Source organism: Harpegnathos saltator, unplaced genomic scaffold (assembly GCF_003227715.2).
Source record: "Harpegnathos saltator strain DR-91 unplaced genomic scaffold, Hsal_v8.6 scaffold403, whole genome shotgun sequence".
NCBI lineage: Eukaryota > Metazoa > Arthropoda > Insecta > Hymenoptera > Formicidae > Harpegnathos > Harpegnathos saltator.
The window spans coordinates 1,064,150-1,082,500 of NW_020230210.1; the positions used below are offsets into that span (position 1 = coordinate 1,064,150).

Below are 18,351 nucleotides of genomic sequence, written 5' to 3' on the forward strand. Positions count from 1 at the left end.
CCCGCCCTCCCTCCGGCCCCTCCTCCGCCGAGCCGCAGTGTCGCTCGCGAATACAAAATGCGAACGAGAAGTGCACGCGATTGTAAATCGCGTCTGGTTGTCTGCCTTAAGCTCGGGATTAACATTAACAGAATTACGACGTCGGGCGCGACTTTCAACTTCCCCTGATTCTTATCGTAAATCACGCTCGAACGTTCAACGAGGTGTCCGGACACGTACAGAGCGCATCGGGCCCCGCTGTTTGCCGTCTACCGCTCGCGATACGCTCACGTCGCATTGCATAATTGCTTATGCTCGCCTCGAACTTATCGTGGCCTGGCTTGATGTAAAATTCAAATCGCGCTCGAGCTAAATCCTCCCGTTTCCTAACGGGGGAGGGTCCTGCCGTTGGGGAGGATGCGTGTTGAAACTTATATGAAAAATTACGGGCAACCTTCCTGTCCGCGATCTTGCGATTGGAGAACACTGATTTTCGGCGACACCGTCTCTCTCTCTCTCTCTCTCTCTCTCTCTCTCTCTCTCTCTCTCTCTCTCTCTCTCTCTCTCTCTCTCTCTCTCTCTCTCTCTCTCTCTCTCTCTCCTCTCTCTCTCTCTCTCTCTCTCTCTCTCTCTCTCTCTCTCTCTCTCCTCTCTCTCTCTCTCTCTCTCTCTCTCTCTCTCTCTCTCTCTCTCCCTCTCGCTCGCTCGCTCGCTCGCTCGATGAGGCACGTTGCGAAATGAAGAAGCAGGAAGTTCCCGAGGATATCCTGAAGGGTCCGAAAGGGCTGACGATCGAATGGCGCTGAAAACGCCACGTGGAGGGAGTGTCGTCAAAAGCCGGCGCGTTAAAGGCCTTCAAGGTCTTTGCAATGTAGACTCAATCACCGCCAATCTACAGAGCGGGTCTTAACAATTTGCCTCTGCGAGCGATCTCAAGCGGCATTTGCGAGCCAAGGAGTATCGCAGGAGCCGAAAGAGAACACGCTCGATCGAATTTGTTGTATACAGACGTTGTCGTGCTTAGGGTTGCCAACTGCCTGGTTTTGAGCCCGGACTGTCAGGTTTTCAGAAGTCTTGTCCAGTGTCCGGTTAATAAGTCAGACCGGACGTCATATGTCCGGTTTTTAAGTTATATCCAATCAACGGAATGAAAGTTTAGATTTTAGCAAAGTTTCTCCGTTTCAAGCGCCACGAAAAGTCATCTAGTAGATGATCTGCCGATTCGTCATTCCATATATATTAAAAAAGTAATAGTTTATTATTTTATTCGATCAAATCTTGTTTATAAAATTGTTTGGAAATTAATATTGTAAATAAATTCTTGTGATATTTTGTATTTAATGATTACGTTATGATTATTATTATTTCTGTCCGGTTTAGTCCGGTTTGGGTTTCTTATCAAAGAAGAAATATCCGGTAATTTTTTAACTTTTGGATTTGGCAACCCCAGCCGTGCTCCTTCTTTCCCGAAGGATACTTCTCGCGTAGTCTTTCCAGAAGTCTCGGCGGTTTCTTGGTAGTTCCCACAACACCTAACACTCTCTACACAGGGTGTCCCATTTTAAATCTCCCAGGCAAATATCTCGAAAAATATGGAAGATACGGAAAAATGTTCCAGACAAAAGTTGTATGGTTTCAAGGGGGACATACAAAACACAACTATATCAGTTTGTTTACAGATGGCGCCATTTTCGAGATATATTCACTGATCATTACTTTTCTTAAATGGAAACCTCCATTTCTTACTACACCATCTATCTATTTCTACCAATTAATTTGAATAATTTTTGGCTGAAACATTTTTTCATTTACTTAATATTTTTGAGATATTTAAGGAAAACTGTGGTAACTTTTTCAATATTCGACTTACGATATCTCGCGAACTATTTGTTGGAAGAAAAAATGGTACTGGGCCTTTTTACTCTATTTAGACTCGAGAATATATTGTTATTTGTAGCATCCTGATTTTTGTTAATTTGATGATTTTGAAATTTCCAAAAGTCGATAAGTTAAATAGCCGTTGATATATACTCAATGATGATTCATCTAATGTCGATGATTTTCCTTCGGAAGAATCAACATTATTATCGGGGCGATAAAAAAGTCTTGAAATAAAAAAACCGCGGTTCGATGACGGCTCGACGAAAGGCGACGGCTCTGTGACGGTGAAATTCTTTATTAGAAAAATAATGTCGTAACTATCATCAGCATCATCAGATAACAATTATCTGTTTTATATCTATAATTTATACATTGTAAAGAATATCTTCTCTCTTGAGATGTTTCGGAGTGAGTCCGACTAGTTCGCGGCTATTGGAAGGAATATATATAGGATAATTATCCGCGCGAAGTTCCGAGCCGATCCGTCGGATGCTCGCATTCCTTAGATCGTCATCGTCATGAATAACAAAGTGGCGATTTGGTTTTTCTCGATTCATTGAAACCAGTATTCCGGATCTACTGAGTTCAGGAATAGCAGCTTGTGCAATCTCTTGTCAGCCAGTTGATTTCTCGATCGGACGCCTGCGAGTCCTGTCTTCGAGAAGAGGCTATCGGCGGGAACGGACGTTGCGACGATCGACAAGTACTTGATCGCCACTTTGTACAACGTAGGATACAACGTTCTCGTGCTCTCCCACTTCTCCAGAGGGTTGTCCTTCAGCGTGGCGAGCGGGCTGGCCAGGTACAGAGACAACTCGTCCTTCAGAGCTTCGTCGTCTTCATCCTTCGGCATGTTCGCCAAGAGTCTATGGTGAATCCATAGATCGTACTTGCTCTTCTCCTGCTCGGTATCGGACTCGCCGGACGAGCTCGCGTTGGATAGCTTGTTGATCGTGTCGCGCAACAGGTACATAGCATCGGACATAGCCTGCGCGTTCTGAAAGTGAATGTTTTTGAAACGGGGATCAAGGATCGTGGCGAGGGAGGCCGAACGGACGAACTCTGTGCGACCGAGTCTCTTTTCCAGTTCCTCTAGGATCACTTGCTTCAGCTTCCGCGACAATTGTTTCGTTTGCGTCATCTTGTTGTATTCGATCATGATGCAACTGATAAGTGGTATCATCTTCGAGATTGCGAGATACTTGTCCGTCGAGCATTCCTGCGTCACAAATTCCAAAGGTCTCAGCAGATCCAGAATCTCCTTCAGCGTGTCCAAATCCTCGGCGGTAGGTGCCCCGGGAATCTCATGCTTCATGTACAAGACCTCGTTGACCACGTTCCATAACTCGATGAATCGCTCGATCATGTAGAACGTGCTGCTCCACCTGCTCTCGCTGTCTAAAATAAGCTTTTTATTCTCGTTCTCAGGTGTACCCAAGTCAATCTGGCGTTGGTGCAGCTTGTTGGTGACGTAGACGCTGTTTTTCACGAACTTCACGACTTTCCTCACTTGGTCGATGACACTGCCGAGGCCTTCGCAGTTGTTTATAGAGTTCTCCACCACCAGATTGATAGTGTGAGCAAAACAAAGTATGTGCTTGTCTTGGCCGAAGGTTTGTGTGACTGCATTTACCATTGTTGACTCGTTATTCGTGACAACCGCGACGACTTTGTTGATATCGATGTTCCACTTCATCAGGGCGCTTAGCAAGATGCATCTTATGTGATTTTCTGTGCGTTCAGGCAACTCGACGATCTCGATGTTGCCCGATTCCAGTTTCCTCAATTCGTTCGTTATGAAATGTACTGTTACTCCCAAGTAACTTTTCGACGACGTCGTCTCAGTCCAAATATCAGTAGTGATTGTCACGTACGATGCTGCGCTCAGCTTTTGCTTGAACACCTGCACCATTACGTCGTATTTCTCGTCTAGTCTCTTCTTGATTGTGTCTTTATCAGGTATTTTGTAAAGCGGCGCAAGTTCTTTCATCAAGTGCCTGAATCCCTTACACTGGATGGTAGTGAATGGTTGGTTGTCGACACAGATGAAGTAAAGAATAGCATTGGATATCCGCATATGGCGATCCTTGCTGTCTATAAAAGATATCTTGTATAAAATTTGTACAAAATCATATACTTATAACTGCTGCTAAGATATACATGTGTATATACATATTTTAATTGAACATTATCTTTGTATCTGATAGATTTATTTCAATTTCATATTTTCTTTTACATGACCCAAATTTTTTACATAAGAATAATGTCTCACCAGAATAGCTGGATATCCTTTCAATAGTTGCAAGTAAAGGAGGTGTATTTGTTCCTACAGAAACTGATTTCTCCTGTTGCAATGGAGAGAAATGGAAATATAATAATAAGTAAAAGGTAAAATGTCCAATTGCAGATGTGATTTGCTTATATATTTATAATATATTTATAATATATAGTGTTAATGTCAATTGTTGGTAATGTCAATGGAAATTGTCAACTAACGAGAAAGTATATGTATACCGTGTCTGCAGCCTCATAACTTGTTCCAGGATTCGAACCATCTGTGTTATTAGGATTTTCGAATTCCAACCATTGACTGCGAGATGACAGGAAACTGTATAAAGTTTTTCTAGTCGAATTTTTTACAATACAAGTATAGTATAAAAATATACTTTATTATTACTTGTAAAATACGTTCTCGGTGGATTTCTTCTCTTTCTTTGTAGGCGGCCTCAATTCCTTCGGCATATCCTTGTCTGGACTGTCACTCTTGTTGTGCATATTCAAGTGCTTCATCATGTTGGACGTGTTGCCGGAGGATTTGATATGTTTGTGGCACAAATTGCACGACACCGTACCTTCGTCTATCCTCTTGAAGTAAAACCACATTCTGCTCTTTTGCGGCATTTTCGTGGCAGCTTTAACACGGCGACAAGCAGTATCTTTTCTTCCTCCTTCCTCCTGAGATTTTCTCAGATTTCCACGTTCGTTCAGGGACACGGTTCCACACTTAACCTATCGTTTTTCTCCTTAGAAGGCAAAACACGGATATCGTCGTCAGCGATACTCGGAAGTATCGATGCTCGATGCTTTTATCGGTCGAGTGGGAGTATGCGAGTGTCGACATTCGACCAGTCGCAGCTGACGGTGAAGTTAGTCCTGGCAGAGCATCGATACTCGATGCTTTTACCAGCCGAGTATCGATACTACATCTACTGCCTCTGTCGTTGATCGTCGCCACTTCATAGCGATACTTTATCGTATTTCCCTTCTTGATACTACGAAGGCATCGTAGCGTCGTAAGTTAAATACCGTCACAGTTGCATCTTGAAGGAAGTCAGGGTCTTTGAAATTGTAGAGCAACCTAACCGTATTGAAGTATCGTGCTCTTAATCTAGATACGTCGCTCCGATATACCGATATCTATCATTAACATGGAATGAGAAGTATCGGTGGTACAAGTGTTCAACGTTGAAAGTAAATTATGCTTCTTACGAAGTTCTGCAGGAGTTCGTAGCTGATACCTTTTATATGATATATGCTCGAATATAATCTCGAATTATGCTCCGTACCAAATAACTCATGTAGAATCTTGCGCGGCTGACAATACGAAGTATCGGAAGATAAGCAGTGCGGACGTCAATGTTATTTTCGATAAATATTTACATTAGCAGCGACCTCATTGATGATGATGACCTTGACATATGTTGCCAAAGTCACCACTCCGAATAACTGAATAACCGAGTAATCAAAAGGTTTTCACCGTCGCTCGTTGTTTTTTTAAAAAAAATTATTAACAAAAGAAGTTGGAGGAATATAATAGATATCATTGCTACGGAAAATTATATCAGGACGAAATTTATTCAATCTTTTGCTTTACTGAATCGACAGGTCTGTCATGTACCAAAAATGGAGACATTGTAAAGAGGTTTGTATAACGAGTTTTATATAAATTTAATCTCCATTTTCAGTACACTTTTAGATAGACTTATCAATTTAGCGAAGCGAAGGATTTCCCAAATTACATCTTGAAATCATATTTTGTAACACTGTGATGATACTTGTTATACTTCCCAAACTTCTATCGTTAATAATTTTTTTAAGAAACACTGTCAGCGACAGTGAATACCTTTCGATGTTGCGATCTTTCGCAGCAGGAAAGGAATTGTCTCTTCTACGGTCTCCATGCTTATTATTCAAGTCAGCGACATTCGAAGAAACCGCTCCGTCTTGAGCTCTGCTTCAAACGGTCCATGTTTGTTTTCATTATCCTCCTACGAAGAGAATTGAGGCGAATTTTTAGATATACGTACACTTTCGTAAACGGCGCTATCTTGCTGCGGCATCGGCGCCCCTCGATATACCAATACGTATATAACTTCGAAATTGACAATAGGGAACCACGTGACTCTCAGTACGCCGACGTCTGTGCGTTTCTAGTTCCATTCTTTGCTGAATCCGCATATCTTTAGATCCGTCTGAGGCGGTCATCAACGGCCATCACAGCTCCGCCTCACGTATATTTTTGCGGTCCGATTCACGAATTTGCATAACACTATTTTTTATTCACGAGGCGCTCGGCTGGCATGTGTGTGTGTGTGCTTGATCCGCTGAGATCGTGGCTAACTTTATGAAAGTTCGGTTGTTTTTTGAGGTCATTGAAGTAATGGGCCTTATTTATAATCCAGCGAACCTCAGCTGATCGAGCAACCGGCCGAGCGGACGGATAAACTAGCAGATTTGGAAGCTAACGCACATGATCACGAAACATGGTAGTTTCGGTAGTTGTGACGATTGCAGTAGCGTTCAGCTCAGAATAATATTTCTCGGGATCTTGAAAACTTGGAAACTCTCCCTAGTGTGACCCTCATAATCTCCCGGTCGGCGAGAAAGATTGGAAAAGGACGCTCTAGATTACCAAATGAGCATTCGGTAGTCTCCCTACATGTAGATAAAATTCCTCAAACAAATATTTCTGAATTCCCAAAAATCTCAGAAGAATTTCTCGGACTAGATCAGCAATCCCCCCCGAGTGCTCTGAGAAAGCATACGGATCTGGAAGAGCTTCTGGATCTCGCTTCTTCTCTGTTCCACGTTTGTATCACGTGCACTATCAGCCTTTCTATGAGAGCAGCAGTGATAGCAGGCCGTCCACCTAGAGATAAGACTCTGAGTCCGGTCCACAAAAATGCCTCTCTATTCAGTATATTCATCTCGTTCTCATGGCCGCGGCAAAATAAAATCTCGCCCCTCCTCCCTCACTCGGTTCTCCCTCTCGTCGAGAGCGATGTGTTTTCTTCTCGCTCGATTCGCCGCGGCCAGATGCGCGCTTTCGATACAGTTTTGCAGTTTTACGATATGGAATCCGCTGTTTCCCCTCGAAGGCGCCATTTGCAAAATTTAATCGAGCTCGAGCTGTTTACCGAGCTCGTTCCCGTTAGATTACAACAGCAGATATCGATCGTTAGTAATCTTTCCGTACGATTACTCATAGTGCAGGATAACTAGTAAACGCAATCGATTACGTCACAGAAGTTGGGGTAGGTCCGTGCTTTAGATACTTGGTTGTTCAATCCACTCATGATCTCGTCGTGAAAGAAAACAAACTTCTTCGCAAACGAAGCAAAACGCGTTTGCTTTCATTCGTGCGTACACGCGATACATTGTGTGTGTGTGTGTGTGTGTGTGTACGCATGCGCGAGTACAATTAAATTGAAACAATTAAATTTGTACATGCCTACGAAGCGATGGATCATGAACCCATAAGCTGCAAGATGGTGGCCCTTATCGGGAGCGCATCGATCGACTGGAGGGGCGGCGGAACGGGCTAACACGCCCCCCCTCCCCTCCCCCCGCGAGGTACGCTCGCTCGCGCGAGTACCAAAATGTAGTCGCATAGCGCGTGTACTCGCGCCGAATAACAGTTCAAGTCGTAAAAGCAACGACGATAAATAAGCACATACAGAGAGAAAGAGAGAGAGAGAGAGAGAGAGCGAGAGCGGGTCATCGTCCAATGGGGGACGAGATTCACGTTCAACGAGCCGTAGAGACTAGAGTCGCCGCCGCCGTCGTCGTTGATGCGCGCGCGCGCGCACGCGCGTTACGATGCCCGGTGGTACTTCGATAGTACCGAAGTATTAATATATCGTGGAAAACGGTTCAGTTAACTTGAACCAAATATCAGAAAGCAAATAAAGTTGGAGAACACTGGGTGTGTGTGTGTGTGTGTGTGTACGCTTATACAAACAAGCGGCAGAGCCCGAGCTTGCAGAGTCGCCCGCGTACGTCGTATGCGCGCGTATCACGGGATTCTTCTTTCGAGTAAAATTCGCATCTGTATCAACAGCGTGCGATGAAACACAAGGAAACGCGAGTCGACGTTTCCTCCGATTTGATGCCCAAAGGCGATTACGACATTCCAATTGTATTATCGACGCCGCTGCCGCCGCCGCCGCTCGACGGCGGGAATCCATTGTATTTGATTTCTGGGAATGTTCGCGAGCTTTTGCATTTGGAATGAGCATTTGGTCTGGCCTACCGGCATCTCGATGTTCGGTATATCGGATATTCGGGGGTAATGGTGGGTCGGCCGATATGTGCCAATGTCGTGCTAATGAAGGCAGAATTATTTCATTATTATTTTAATCATGCTTCATTAAGAAGCAAGCTTCACACAAGTAAATGTTATCGGATACGTGAGATAAACATCCGACATTCGAACGTCTGCGATCGATTTTTCGCAAAATGTCGATATGAGCCGTCGTTATGGGGCGGCTGTGGTAATCGTCTAGCGTGACTATAAAGCCCATGTCAGACTGGGATTGGGATTGAGTGTTGGATTGAAATTTAACATCAATCAGGGCTCAGTTTACTATATTTGATATTATTTTCTTTTTTTCAGTTGGTCAAATTTCAATTCAATCTCAATTCCAATCCATAGACTGATAGACTGATAGACGAGCTTAATAGGAAGAGTTTACCCAACACCAACACCAAACACCTATATGTCTCTCCTGCCTCTGTAGATGCGCCCGCATAAGAAATCGTCTTTGCGCGCGTTTGGGCATACGCGTGGCGCATATGTTTGCCATGTAATTGCACGATAGACGTGCAGATGTACATATTTTATACGTGCGCCTGCGTGTCTATATTTGTCAATCATAAATATTCATACGTTTTTGCAATGTATGTGTGTATAAAAACACATGAGCACATGTATGCAGTTGGTGCAGTTTTTCCGGAGGAGCTGATTCCTCAGATTCGCGAAAAAAAGGATAGCGTAGAAAAAGCGTATTTGAAGGATAATATTACGCGTATGAGATACGCGTGAGGCAACGAGAGCGAGGGCGCACCGAAAAAGAAAGCAATGCTGTTGCGCGCGATCAATTTCTGCACATTGGACTTTATTATTGCATTCGCTGACTCATGATGCAAGAGCACGACTGACGGGACGATCGGGTAGTCGATTCGTGTCTCTTCTTCCGTGAGCGAGAAGAGGAGACGGAGAGCACACGGTTCACGCAACCGACGTGGAAGCTCGCAGTCGGAATTAAAATTCAGACGTACCCTCGCGCCTCAGTCCCGCAAATTTGATTTGCTCGAATCCAGATGGCGCGCGCGCGCGCGCACGTCAGTTTTTTTCACGACGCCCTGTAGATTCCACGCAACGGGTGAACGCTGGCGCGATAAACGTTTCTCAATCGTGTCACATCGTTGCCACCCCACTGATTTTTCGCTCATGACGCGACGCGACGCGTTTTTTAGATCGGTGTCTCGGGTTCCCGCGACGACTGAGATAACAATAAACGATAAACAATAACAAACACACGTACACACAGGCGGCACGGCGCGCGCAGTGCTCGCGAGCGGAGTTTCGTGTCGCTACGCAGATCACGAATGTTCACGATGTCTCACGAGTGACGGGGGATTCCGCGGAGTGTCGGTTGATGATTCGATCGTCGTTAGGCAGGAAAATACGTAAGAAAAACAAGAGTCATTTAAATTACGTCGGCGTAATTAGGTATAGACTGTGCGAAGATGTGTGAGGGATCCGCGGATCGATCGATCGATCCGCATGAGCGCGGAGCTGTGTGAGCGCGCGAGTCTGTGAAAATGAATCCGAAATCCAATCGGAACGGAAAATTCCCGATTTATTCCGGTGTTTAATGGCGCCTAACGGCCGTCCTGTCCACGTTCGATATCCGATGAGGAAAATTTGTTTTACAGGGACAAAGGTATGATTAAAGTTCTCGGAGCAGCGCTTCTCTCGCTTGTTTCTCCCGGAAACTCTTCGATATCGGACTTTGGCAGTTCGGACGCGATCCGCCATTAATACGGCACGTCTCGAGAGTCGAAATGGATTCTCTCTCTCTCTCTCTCTCGTCGTTACGTAAGACTTTTGAAGAGGACTGGCTCGAGCTGGCGGGATGATTATTTTACCGCGTAATGTCACCGCGCTGAATTACACACGCGGCGAGATGTTCCTTTTTCATGAGAGCCGATTACGAAGTTTTCTCCGCCGTTTCCGGTCGATACCGTATATACCTACTTGGGATCCTTTCATTTATCTCTCTCCTCCTCTTAACATGCTCTCAGTTATAGTCTGAAAACTTTCCAATTAATTCAATGGTGTACACGGGTTAGTCACCTTTCGTTGCAGCGTTTTTTCCGGCCGTAAGATAAAAGTTTCTCTATTCGTCCGTGTTTGCGTCTCAATCGTTCATAATAGAGCTTCTTCAGCGAAATCGATCGTTTGTCAGAACTTTTTTCCCCATTTGGGAATCGTCGACATTATCTTGAGCCTTGCGTGTGTGCTGTTCTTCACTCGATATATACTCGTACACTCGCAAGCAGAAAGACGCTCTTGTCTTGATGCATTTCGAGAAACGCCTCTGAGGTCACCAGGATACGCCACGAAAGGATACACGTCTTTCGCTTCGGATTAATCGGAAGTAAATTCTCCGATTGGGCTATCGCTTACTCTTCCGAAGATGCATCGGAAAGAAAGTGTCTCGCCGCGGAAGAACCCTTCTGCTTCCGAGTGTACAGTCAGCGGTGGAAAGATTGCCACACTGTTGCCTCGATGAGTCTCAGAGCGCGCTCGGTGAGTCCGATGGAAAAATTCACCTCTAGGAGTCCGCGAAAAGAAGAAAAAACTGATTTTCTTGTCAGATTCATACGTGTCGGGAAATCCATTGAGAAGAAAAAAACTGATTCCAACCTTTCTTCCTGCTGGCCGACTAGACCGCACACACTGTTTGTTGGGCTCTCGCGGTCACGCCAATATCTGACGCGAGGATCTACGGACGGCTGGAACTGCGGATTTACAGATTCAAGTGTAAATAGCAATTAGAATGTATTACCCAACGGATTGATAATTGCGATATCGCGACGTGCATCTCGCATTAAGTCGCTACGCGCGAGTCATAAATGATCTACGAATCGTAAACTTATAATCGGCCTTTGACGTCACACGATCGACGCCAGAGATCGTCGTGACGCGTTAGTGCTCGCGCGCGCGCGCGCACATTCATTCGTTCGTCGTTCGTTCGTTCGTTCGTCGTTCGTTCGTTCGTTCGTTCGTTCGTTCGCCAACTTGCTCGCTCGCGCGCATTAATCGATCACGCTCGCCTCGATTACCTAATCGTTGTACCGTCGTGACGGAACGGAATTCTCTCACGGCTTTCGCGAAGACTCATGCGTCGGATCTGCACCAAAATTGCCGCTCATGATACGGCGAGAGAGCGAGCCGCGCGAGGAGGTATGTCGCGTTCGTGTCCAATCGTTTCCTGCTTTTTTCCTTCTTATCATCACACCCTGTCCCAGAACCGACGACCGAGGATGGGTGTTTTTGAAAGTTCGAAATTCAAGTGCGGCCAATCGCCCTCTGGTGGTGCTAGTCGAATTTCGCAATAGGCCTCTTTCATGCGCCGCTTTGCAACTCGCAACTTTGGCGCTGAAACTTTTATTCTGAAAAAAAAAAACATCCCCCGCTTACGGTTTGAGTATAAGGGAGAGAGGATTCATATTAGGGAAAGAAAGACTATCAGACTATCGGAAGAGACTTCTGATTGGTCTCTGCCTTTCTGCTTTTTGATTGTTCTTTCCCCGAGTGTGACGCTCGTCCCTGACGGCTTTTGGAATAAAGCAGAGGAATCTTGGGCTTCGGGGTAAGTGTCTCCTTATCGGAGCAAGTGACGAGGTGACTAAGCAAGTACGGGGAAGATGAATGAGTGTATATATTCATCCCTTCGAAATGTCAGATCGAACGTATCGATGCCCGGTGAAATTTCAGTGCCTCCGTCGATAACTCGTCTAATTAGCGCCCGTTGATTGGTCACCTTCGTCAACGCGTCGCTGCGACGGTAGCAGAACCCACACATCACGGCGCAGTGGTGGGGGGCTTATTTACGCTTGGCGCCTTGGGTCACGCCGATCTCGCGCCAACGGCGTGGCGGCAGTCTTCGTACGACGGTCGTCGCGCGTTTCCATTAGATCTTGTGTGTTTCCCTCTCGCTTTTCTCTCTCTCTCTCTCTCTCTCTCCATATATCTCCCCTTCCAGCCTGGCCTAACGTCGTGTCTTCGTCGTGTAAGTTCGGGCGCTTTCGCGTTTATGATGATACAGGACTGGCTCGATCGATATGGGATCAATATTTTGTACGAAAGTACGAACTACGGGCCTTAAGGCCTGATGAGCTTCGGGGCGGATTAGAGATTAGATTATTCGTCGATAAAATCGAGGCTTGTAGCCTCGATCGCGCGGCCGAAACATATCCTTGTGATATCACGCGCACGACCTTGCGTACCCGAGAGAATTCAGAGTCTCGAAGAAGGCCTAGGACTCTAGGATTATTTGGAGAGAAAGTGGACTCCGAGTCAAGTGGACTCTCTCGATTGATGTGAACATCGGCAAGCAGTGTGCGGCCGCTTGCGATTTTGACGGTTTTCCAAGGGAGTGATACAACGCGCGCGCGCGCGCGCGGCAGTCGAGTGCGAGTCACGTGCTGCGTGTGAAATACATCGTATGATATTTCGCAACTTCGTCGCGGGACTTCGGCATCGCGAAAAGGGATCAACCTCAGCCCCGCGCAGCGACGAATCCCTCCGCGGGAGTGAGAACGAGCGATTTGTTCGATGGGGGACTTGTTCAGTGATCCGTGAGCGCGCGCGCGCGCGCGGCTCTTTTTTGCTCGTCGAAATCGACGCGAAATCGACGAAGGGTCTACGGGTCTTCGGCAAGGGATGCTCTTCTGATGGCACCTGATCTCGAAAAGAGGCGTCAGGAGGAACTCAGGAGAGGTAGCAGCGGGACGTTGGATCATGTCAACGATCATTTGAGCATGCTTCTGCAGCTGAGATGCGCGGGAGGCACGTTGACAAACCTCTATCGTTATGGTAATTAGCGTAGGCCTTTGAGGAGGAGGAATCGAGGATCCAAAGGATCGCGCAGTTTGAATAGAACGAAGGTGCGCTGTGGCCGCCATTGAGCGCCACTCAGCGCAACCGAATAGTCCTGTAGGATTTTGGAAAAAACTGGCAACATGGTCGACGTGACGATGCAAGCTGTCCGTACTACCGGCTAGGTTTTCGAAAGTTCGCTTGATCAAAGTATTTCAGATGTAAGAAAACCCCCTCCTCGTTATGTGGAACATAGGCATGGAAAAGATACACGTGTTCGCAAATATGGACATGTATCTGTATAGAGAATGGATAAAGGAATTTCAAGGTAATATTATTGGCGCTCTTCGCTTCCTCCCCCCCCTCTCTCTCTCTCTTTCTCTCTCTCTCTCTCTCAATCTCTTTTTAAGGCTTTTTTAATTTCTCTCCGTTGATTACTTTATTCCACTCATTAGTCTCATAGAAGAATTCGGAGCGATTCCACGATTTTCTTCTTCTATTCGGCTAAAGCGCTTTCATTGACGAGAAATTAAAGACGCGATATCGTCTTCCCGTCTTCGCACGTTTGCGCGTGTTGGTATTTGTGGAACAATATATTTGCCAAATATTCGTATCGCGGCAGGTTATTAAGCGCGATTAACCCTCGTGATAAATATTTTCGTTCTCCGCGCGCGCGCTCTTTCTCTCTCTCTCTCTCTCTCTCTCTCTCTCTCTCTCGGAAGCCGTCAACGCGCCTGACTTATCTACCTCGCGCTTGGAATTTTTCGATATTACACGAATCGCGCATTTCCACAATATTAGCTTCTTCGTTTTCTTCCTGGGTGGAATTACGCACGGAGTCGAAGATTATACACGTGGATTCTCTTTATTCGGAATGTAACGCGTGCGAAAAGATTACGTATGGTTTCCGACATCATAATTCAATATGGCGGCGACTGATTCAGAGACTTTTAAAGATGAAACGGCGCACGCGCGCGCGCGCTTTTGCGGGGTCGATGGACTTCCGACGAATGTTTTTCCGTGCTATCTCCCGCCGGCATTATTATTGTTTAAAACACTCTACGCTAGTATCGGAGCTAGCTGGCGAGAAGATGGCAGCGTGCGCGCGATTCGAGATAACCTTCGCGGTTGCCGCCGATATGCGCTCGAGACACAATGAAATATGAGAACAAGATATATTATGAGGAATAAGGAATGAGTGCAAGGAGCCGATGTGCGGTAAACAGTCGGCGCGGACATTGAGATGTTCGGAGCAATATTCGAGTAGAGCGGCTGCCGTCGAAAATAGCGAAAGTTCGGCGACCGGCAAGGGTGACAAATACGGGTGAAGAAACTCGTCGAAATTGTTGATTATCCTCCTTGACAACTCTGGGGACTCCTTTGTTAATTAATGCCTGTGTTTTACCGGGCGCAATGTGCCGTTGAACTCGCACGGATGCATCGCGTGTGGGTTTGGAGATGAGCAGAAAAAGGAAATTCAGATCTGAGAACGGCGCGAGTTTGCGAGAAACTTGACGACTGAAAATCCAAGAGACATGTTTCGCGGAACATAGACGCATTTTGGGCCAGACGAATATCAATGCGCTCGCATTAATTCCCGCGTTTGCTTTCCTGTCATTATTTACGAATGTACCAGCGGAATGGCGTCATCGGCGGTACGATTGCAGTGGAAAACTTAGCATTCCGCTGGAGCCAAGTCGAATCATGCAGCCAAGTATTTAATGAGAAAGGGGTCGCGCAAAAAGGCGTTAAATTATTTATGCAAAGATCGGAAACTCGTTTGGACGATTGTATAATAAATTAAGTACGAAGGAGGATTTAAAGATCGCAGTCTTTTTCTGGAGATTCCAGAATCCCCCACGAGAGCCCCGCGGACGAGCCAAATTAGTCAAATTAGCCGAGAGGCTCTGAGATCCCGAGAGGAGGATTCGATTCGGGGTGGCCCGAGGACGACCTGACTGAACGCGAACATTCGAATCGGAAAGAATCCATCTGTGTGTCTGGTTGAAATTCTGCCATCTCGAGGATCTAAGGATGTAAAGTGTCACGGGGGTGGGAGCGGGGGGTGGGGCAGGATGATGACGCGGAGGGATCCCAGAAGAATCTGTTCAAGAATGTCGTTTCAGTCTGAGAAGTTCACTTTGGTCTGTGACGTCGTCACCGTCGTCATCGTGGCACTCAGCCCACCACCACCTGTGGTGGATGGTGGTGCTGGCAATATCTGTATCGGCAGCTCTCCTCGAATTGATACGCAGAAAACGGTCCTCGGAGCCTATGTGTGCTCATGTCTGGCCGGTTGCTAAAGTCGCACGCAAATATGAATTGGGCGCATACGCGGCTCGTTAACGTCGTGTGTTGTATACATAGTTGAGTAACGCTTATAATACGTCGAACATAACGGAGCCAAACACACGGAGAGGCGCATGCGTACAGACACGCACGCGTGACAGTTGACTCAATTGGACGGCGGATTGATAAATTCCATTAGGCCACGCCGCACGAACTGGTTTTTCGAGTTCGTTCTCGTTTAGCGCGCGCGGCTAAACGCCTCTAAATGCTCGCCTGGAGCCCGATTGTTCATCGGCCTGCGTTAATTCTCGATACGCGAGATGTTTCGTCGCGGCTGAGTTTGCGCGATCAAAGCGGAATTTGTCACGCGAAAATCTAGTTATGGAATATAAGAAGCGTAAACACGACTGCGCTGATGATGATGATGATGATGATGATGATGATGATGAGAGAGAGACGAGGAATGTAATTATCGAGGAGACCTCGAATCGAACCAAATTATCGGGAGAGTGTAAGCAATACGGACGTAATAATTATACCGAGGCATAATTATTGCAATTGTAAGATCGACACAAGATATCTTGTGTATTATTCTTGAAATATGAAATCAGCAGGGCGGGAGAGATCTTGAGGCGTAATTTCTTTCTTTTCAAGGTGTACTCACGGCATTGGTGATTTCATTTCGTCGAAGCCGCTTTCTTCTTCAACGAAGTGCGACAAGTGTGATAAGTTAATATTTACATCGATACAGTTGGTTAATGTGAGCAACTAGCTGATTAAGACAATAATAGATATCTTCGCGCCTATCTCCTCGAGAGGAGGACGCATTTTGATGTCGACGTTCGTGTGTCGGTGCGATTTCAGGCAGACGTTTTAATAGGTTTCTAATATAACTCAACTACCAAGCTAATATTTATTTAATATTTTTAATATCTTAATCATTAATGACATAATGACATCTCTCTCTTTTTCTTTCCTTCCGAGTTCTTTCTGTTAGTATTGTACATATTATATTATTATATTGCGTCTTTAGAGATCTGTGCTATTGCAAGTTAAGGTAATTTCTATTTAACGACGAAAATTATTGACAAGTAAGAAAAAGGAAGAAGCAGTGGGAGAAAAATCGGGGTATGATTTATGTAAAAAATCTATGAGCTGGAAATTTCAGATAAATCCTTTCAATATTTTAATTGCTGTTGATCTGAAGTGCCATTGAAGAATCGAAGAATCTGAAGAATCGAGACAATTGATTTGGTGTACGCAGTTTCTCACGTTTGAAGTTATTGCTTTGTTTACTGCTGTATGTCAGTCTCTCCCGTCCGTCGAGCGCTCATTTCTTCTAACAAATGCGCATTTTTTGGGATATATCGTGAGCGTCATAGAGAATCGTGATATTACCAATATCAAGGTTACAGACAAGATTCACGTGACGAGTTTGTTAGCGAACGGGGATTTCGACGTTCGTAGATCTCAGCTCGTCGACAAGCGGTTAACATTTCCGTTATCGCTCGAGTATCTCGTTCCGCTCTTTTTTCTTCTCTCTTTTCTGTCTTTGTTCTTTTTTTCTGTTTCTTTTCATTCCGATCGGCCCAGATCGTGGTGTTCACTAAGCATGTTCTCGCCTATCACTGAAATCACTGTCTCGTTATCGGGTCTTGTTCGAGTACGGTAGGTACCTGATGGTCTTATCGATAAGTCACCATCGCGCGCCTCCGATTTGTCATGAGTAATCAATAAAATTTATACTGCACTCCTTTAGTCCCTTCTTTCTGGCTCGTCGAGCCGGAACGCGCACTTCGTTGTTACCAACTACGTAACAGCGTGAATTTCTGGTTACACCAATTCTTACTTAATTCGGATCTTAATTACTCCGCCGCTATTTTTGCTCGCATGCCTCGTTTTGATTATTTAATCTAATCCAGTTACCGTTCGGCCGCACTTCGGTCCCATTTAATTTTTAATTAAAGTGCGCGTGTGCTGTGATAGCTGTCCTCTCTTATCTGCTTCTCTTTTTCATTTATAAATATACATATTACGCGTACTTGACGGCGCTATACGCGCTGTGCTTCTTCTAGAACGTTTACTCGCCCGGCTGTCACTCTCCACCGCTTCTCGACCACAAGTCGCTGCTCGTCCTCTTTTCGGTCACTATGCACCTCATTACGTCCTGATGCTCCTCGGGGATTGTTGAAATCCTGCGGCACGAATAAATTGTGCCGCGCCTATCTCCGTTCCATATCTTCTGGCACCGGTACCAAACCGTGCCGAGTTTTCAGAGCCTCTTCGGCTCCTTATCTCGACTACTTAAGTAGGCTATCACAGAGATGCCATTAAGTGTACACAAACCGCCGTCGAGCGAGCTTGCGCCGAGTCGTAAAGACTCGTTCTGTCGAAACTCAAGGAAACCCCGAAATATCTTGGAAGGAACTTTCATGTCCGCGGGCATCAAACCCCACTCCGCCGGAGGAACGAGAAGTCCCGGAGTCGAGAAGTCGGCGCGCGCCGTTCGGCGATTAGAATCATCCCCGTGTAGAAAAATCCCCGGCGTATCCTCGAGGCGGCCTTATTATTACCGCGAGGAAGCGATTCCTACGCTCGATCTCGGAAGTTGACATCATTCGAATCCCCGAACGCGGCAGAACTGACGGCTGGTGTGTGTGTGTGTGTGTGTGTGTGTGTGTGTCATGTGTCTTCGGCGTGCTTACCGCGCGCGACTCCGCTGGTCTTTACCGTCGACGATCTTGCTCGAATACGTCGATATGCAAGATTTTGTAGTATTTAACAGGGCCAACCTCAGCTATATCCGCTCA

The 18,351-nt window shown here is 45.9% G+C and overlaps 2 protein-coding genes across 11 annotated transcripts in view; one reads left to right on the top strand and one right to left on the bottom strand.

Moving 5' to 3' along the window:
- The window catches only part of NFAT (nuclear factor of activated T cells 3), a 34,814-nt gene that overhangs the window by 4,714 nt on the left and 11,749 nt on the right, over positions 1 to 18,351 (top strand). For 2 of the 7 annotated variants that reach the window (XM_011151290.3, XM_011151295.3), the window contains exon 1: positions 11,966 to 13,249. The exons of 1 other annotated variant lie outside the window; for it this stretch is intronic. In XM_011151290.3, the coding sequence (XP_011149592.1) occupies positions 13,108 to 13,249 (142 nt within the window). In that variant the 5' untranslated portion in view covers positions 11,966 to 13,107. Of the gene's footprint in view, positions 1 to 3,330; positions 3,451 to 11,965; positions 13,250 to 13,303; positions 13,581 to 18,351 lie in introns of those variants that run through there. 4 more of the 7 variants (XM_025301189.1, XM_011151292.3, XM_011151291.3 and 1 more) reach the window with 4 other exon arrangements.
- LOC105189288 (zinc finger BED domain-containing protein 4) lies at positions 1,979 to 5,766 on the bottom strand. Of its 4 annotated transcripts, none has more exons than XM_011151285.3 (4): positions 4,538 to 5,766; positions 4,357 to 4,468; positions 4,133 to 4,205; positions 1,979 to 3,954 (listed from the first exon to the last, which is right to left on the bottom strand). In XM_011151285.3, exons 1-4 carry the CDS (start codon positions 4,759 to 4,761, stop codon positions 2,414 to 2,416), a joined length of 1,950 nt encoding a protein of 649 aa, XP_011149587.1. In that variant the 5' UTR covers positions 4,762 to 5,766; the 3' UTR covers positions 1,979 to 2,413. The 4 variants fall into 4 exon arrangements, with proteins under 4 accessions (XP_011149587.1, XP_011149590.1, XP_025156976.1 ...); XM_011151288.3 differs by having other exon boundaries at positions 1,980 to 3,954; positions 4,357 to 4,450; XM_025301191.1 differs by having other exon boundaries at positions 1,980 to 3,954; positions 4,375 to 4,450; positions 4,538 to 5,765.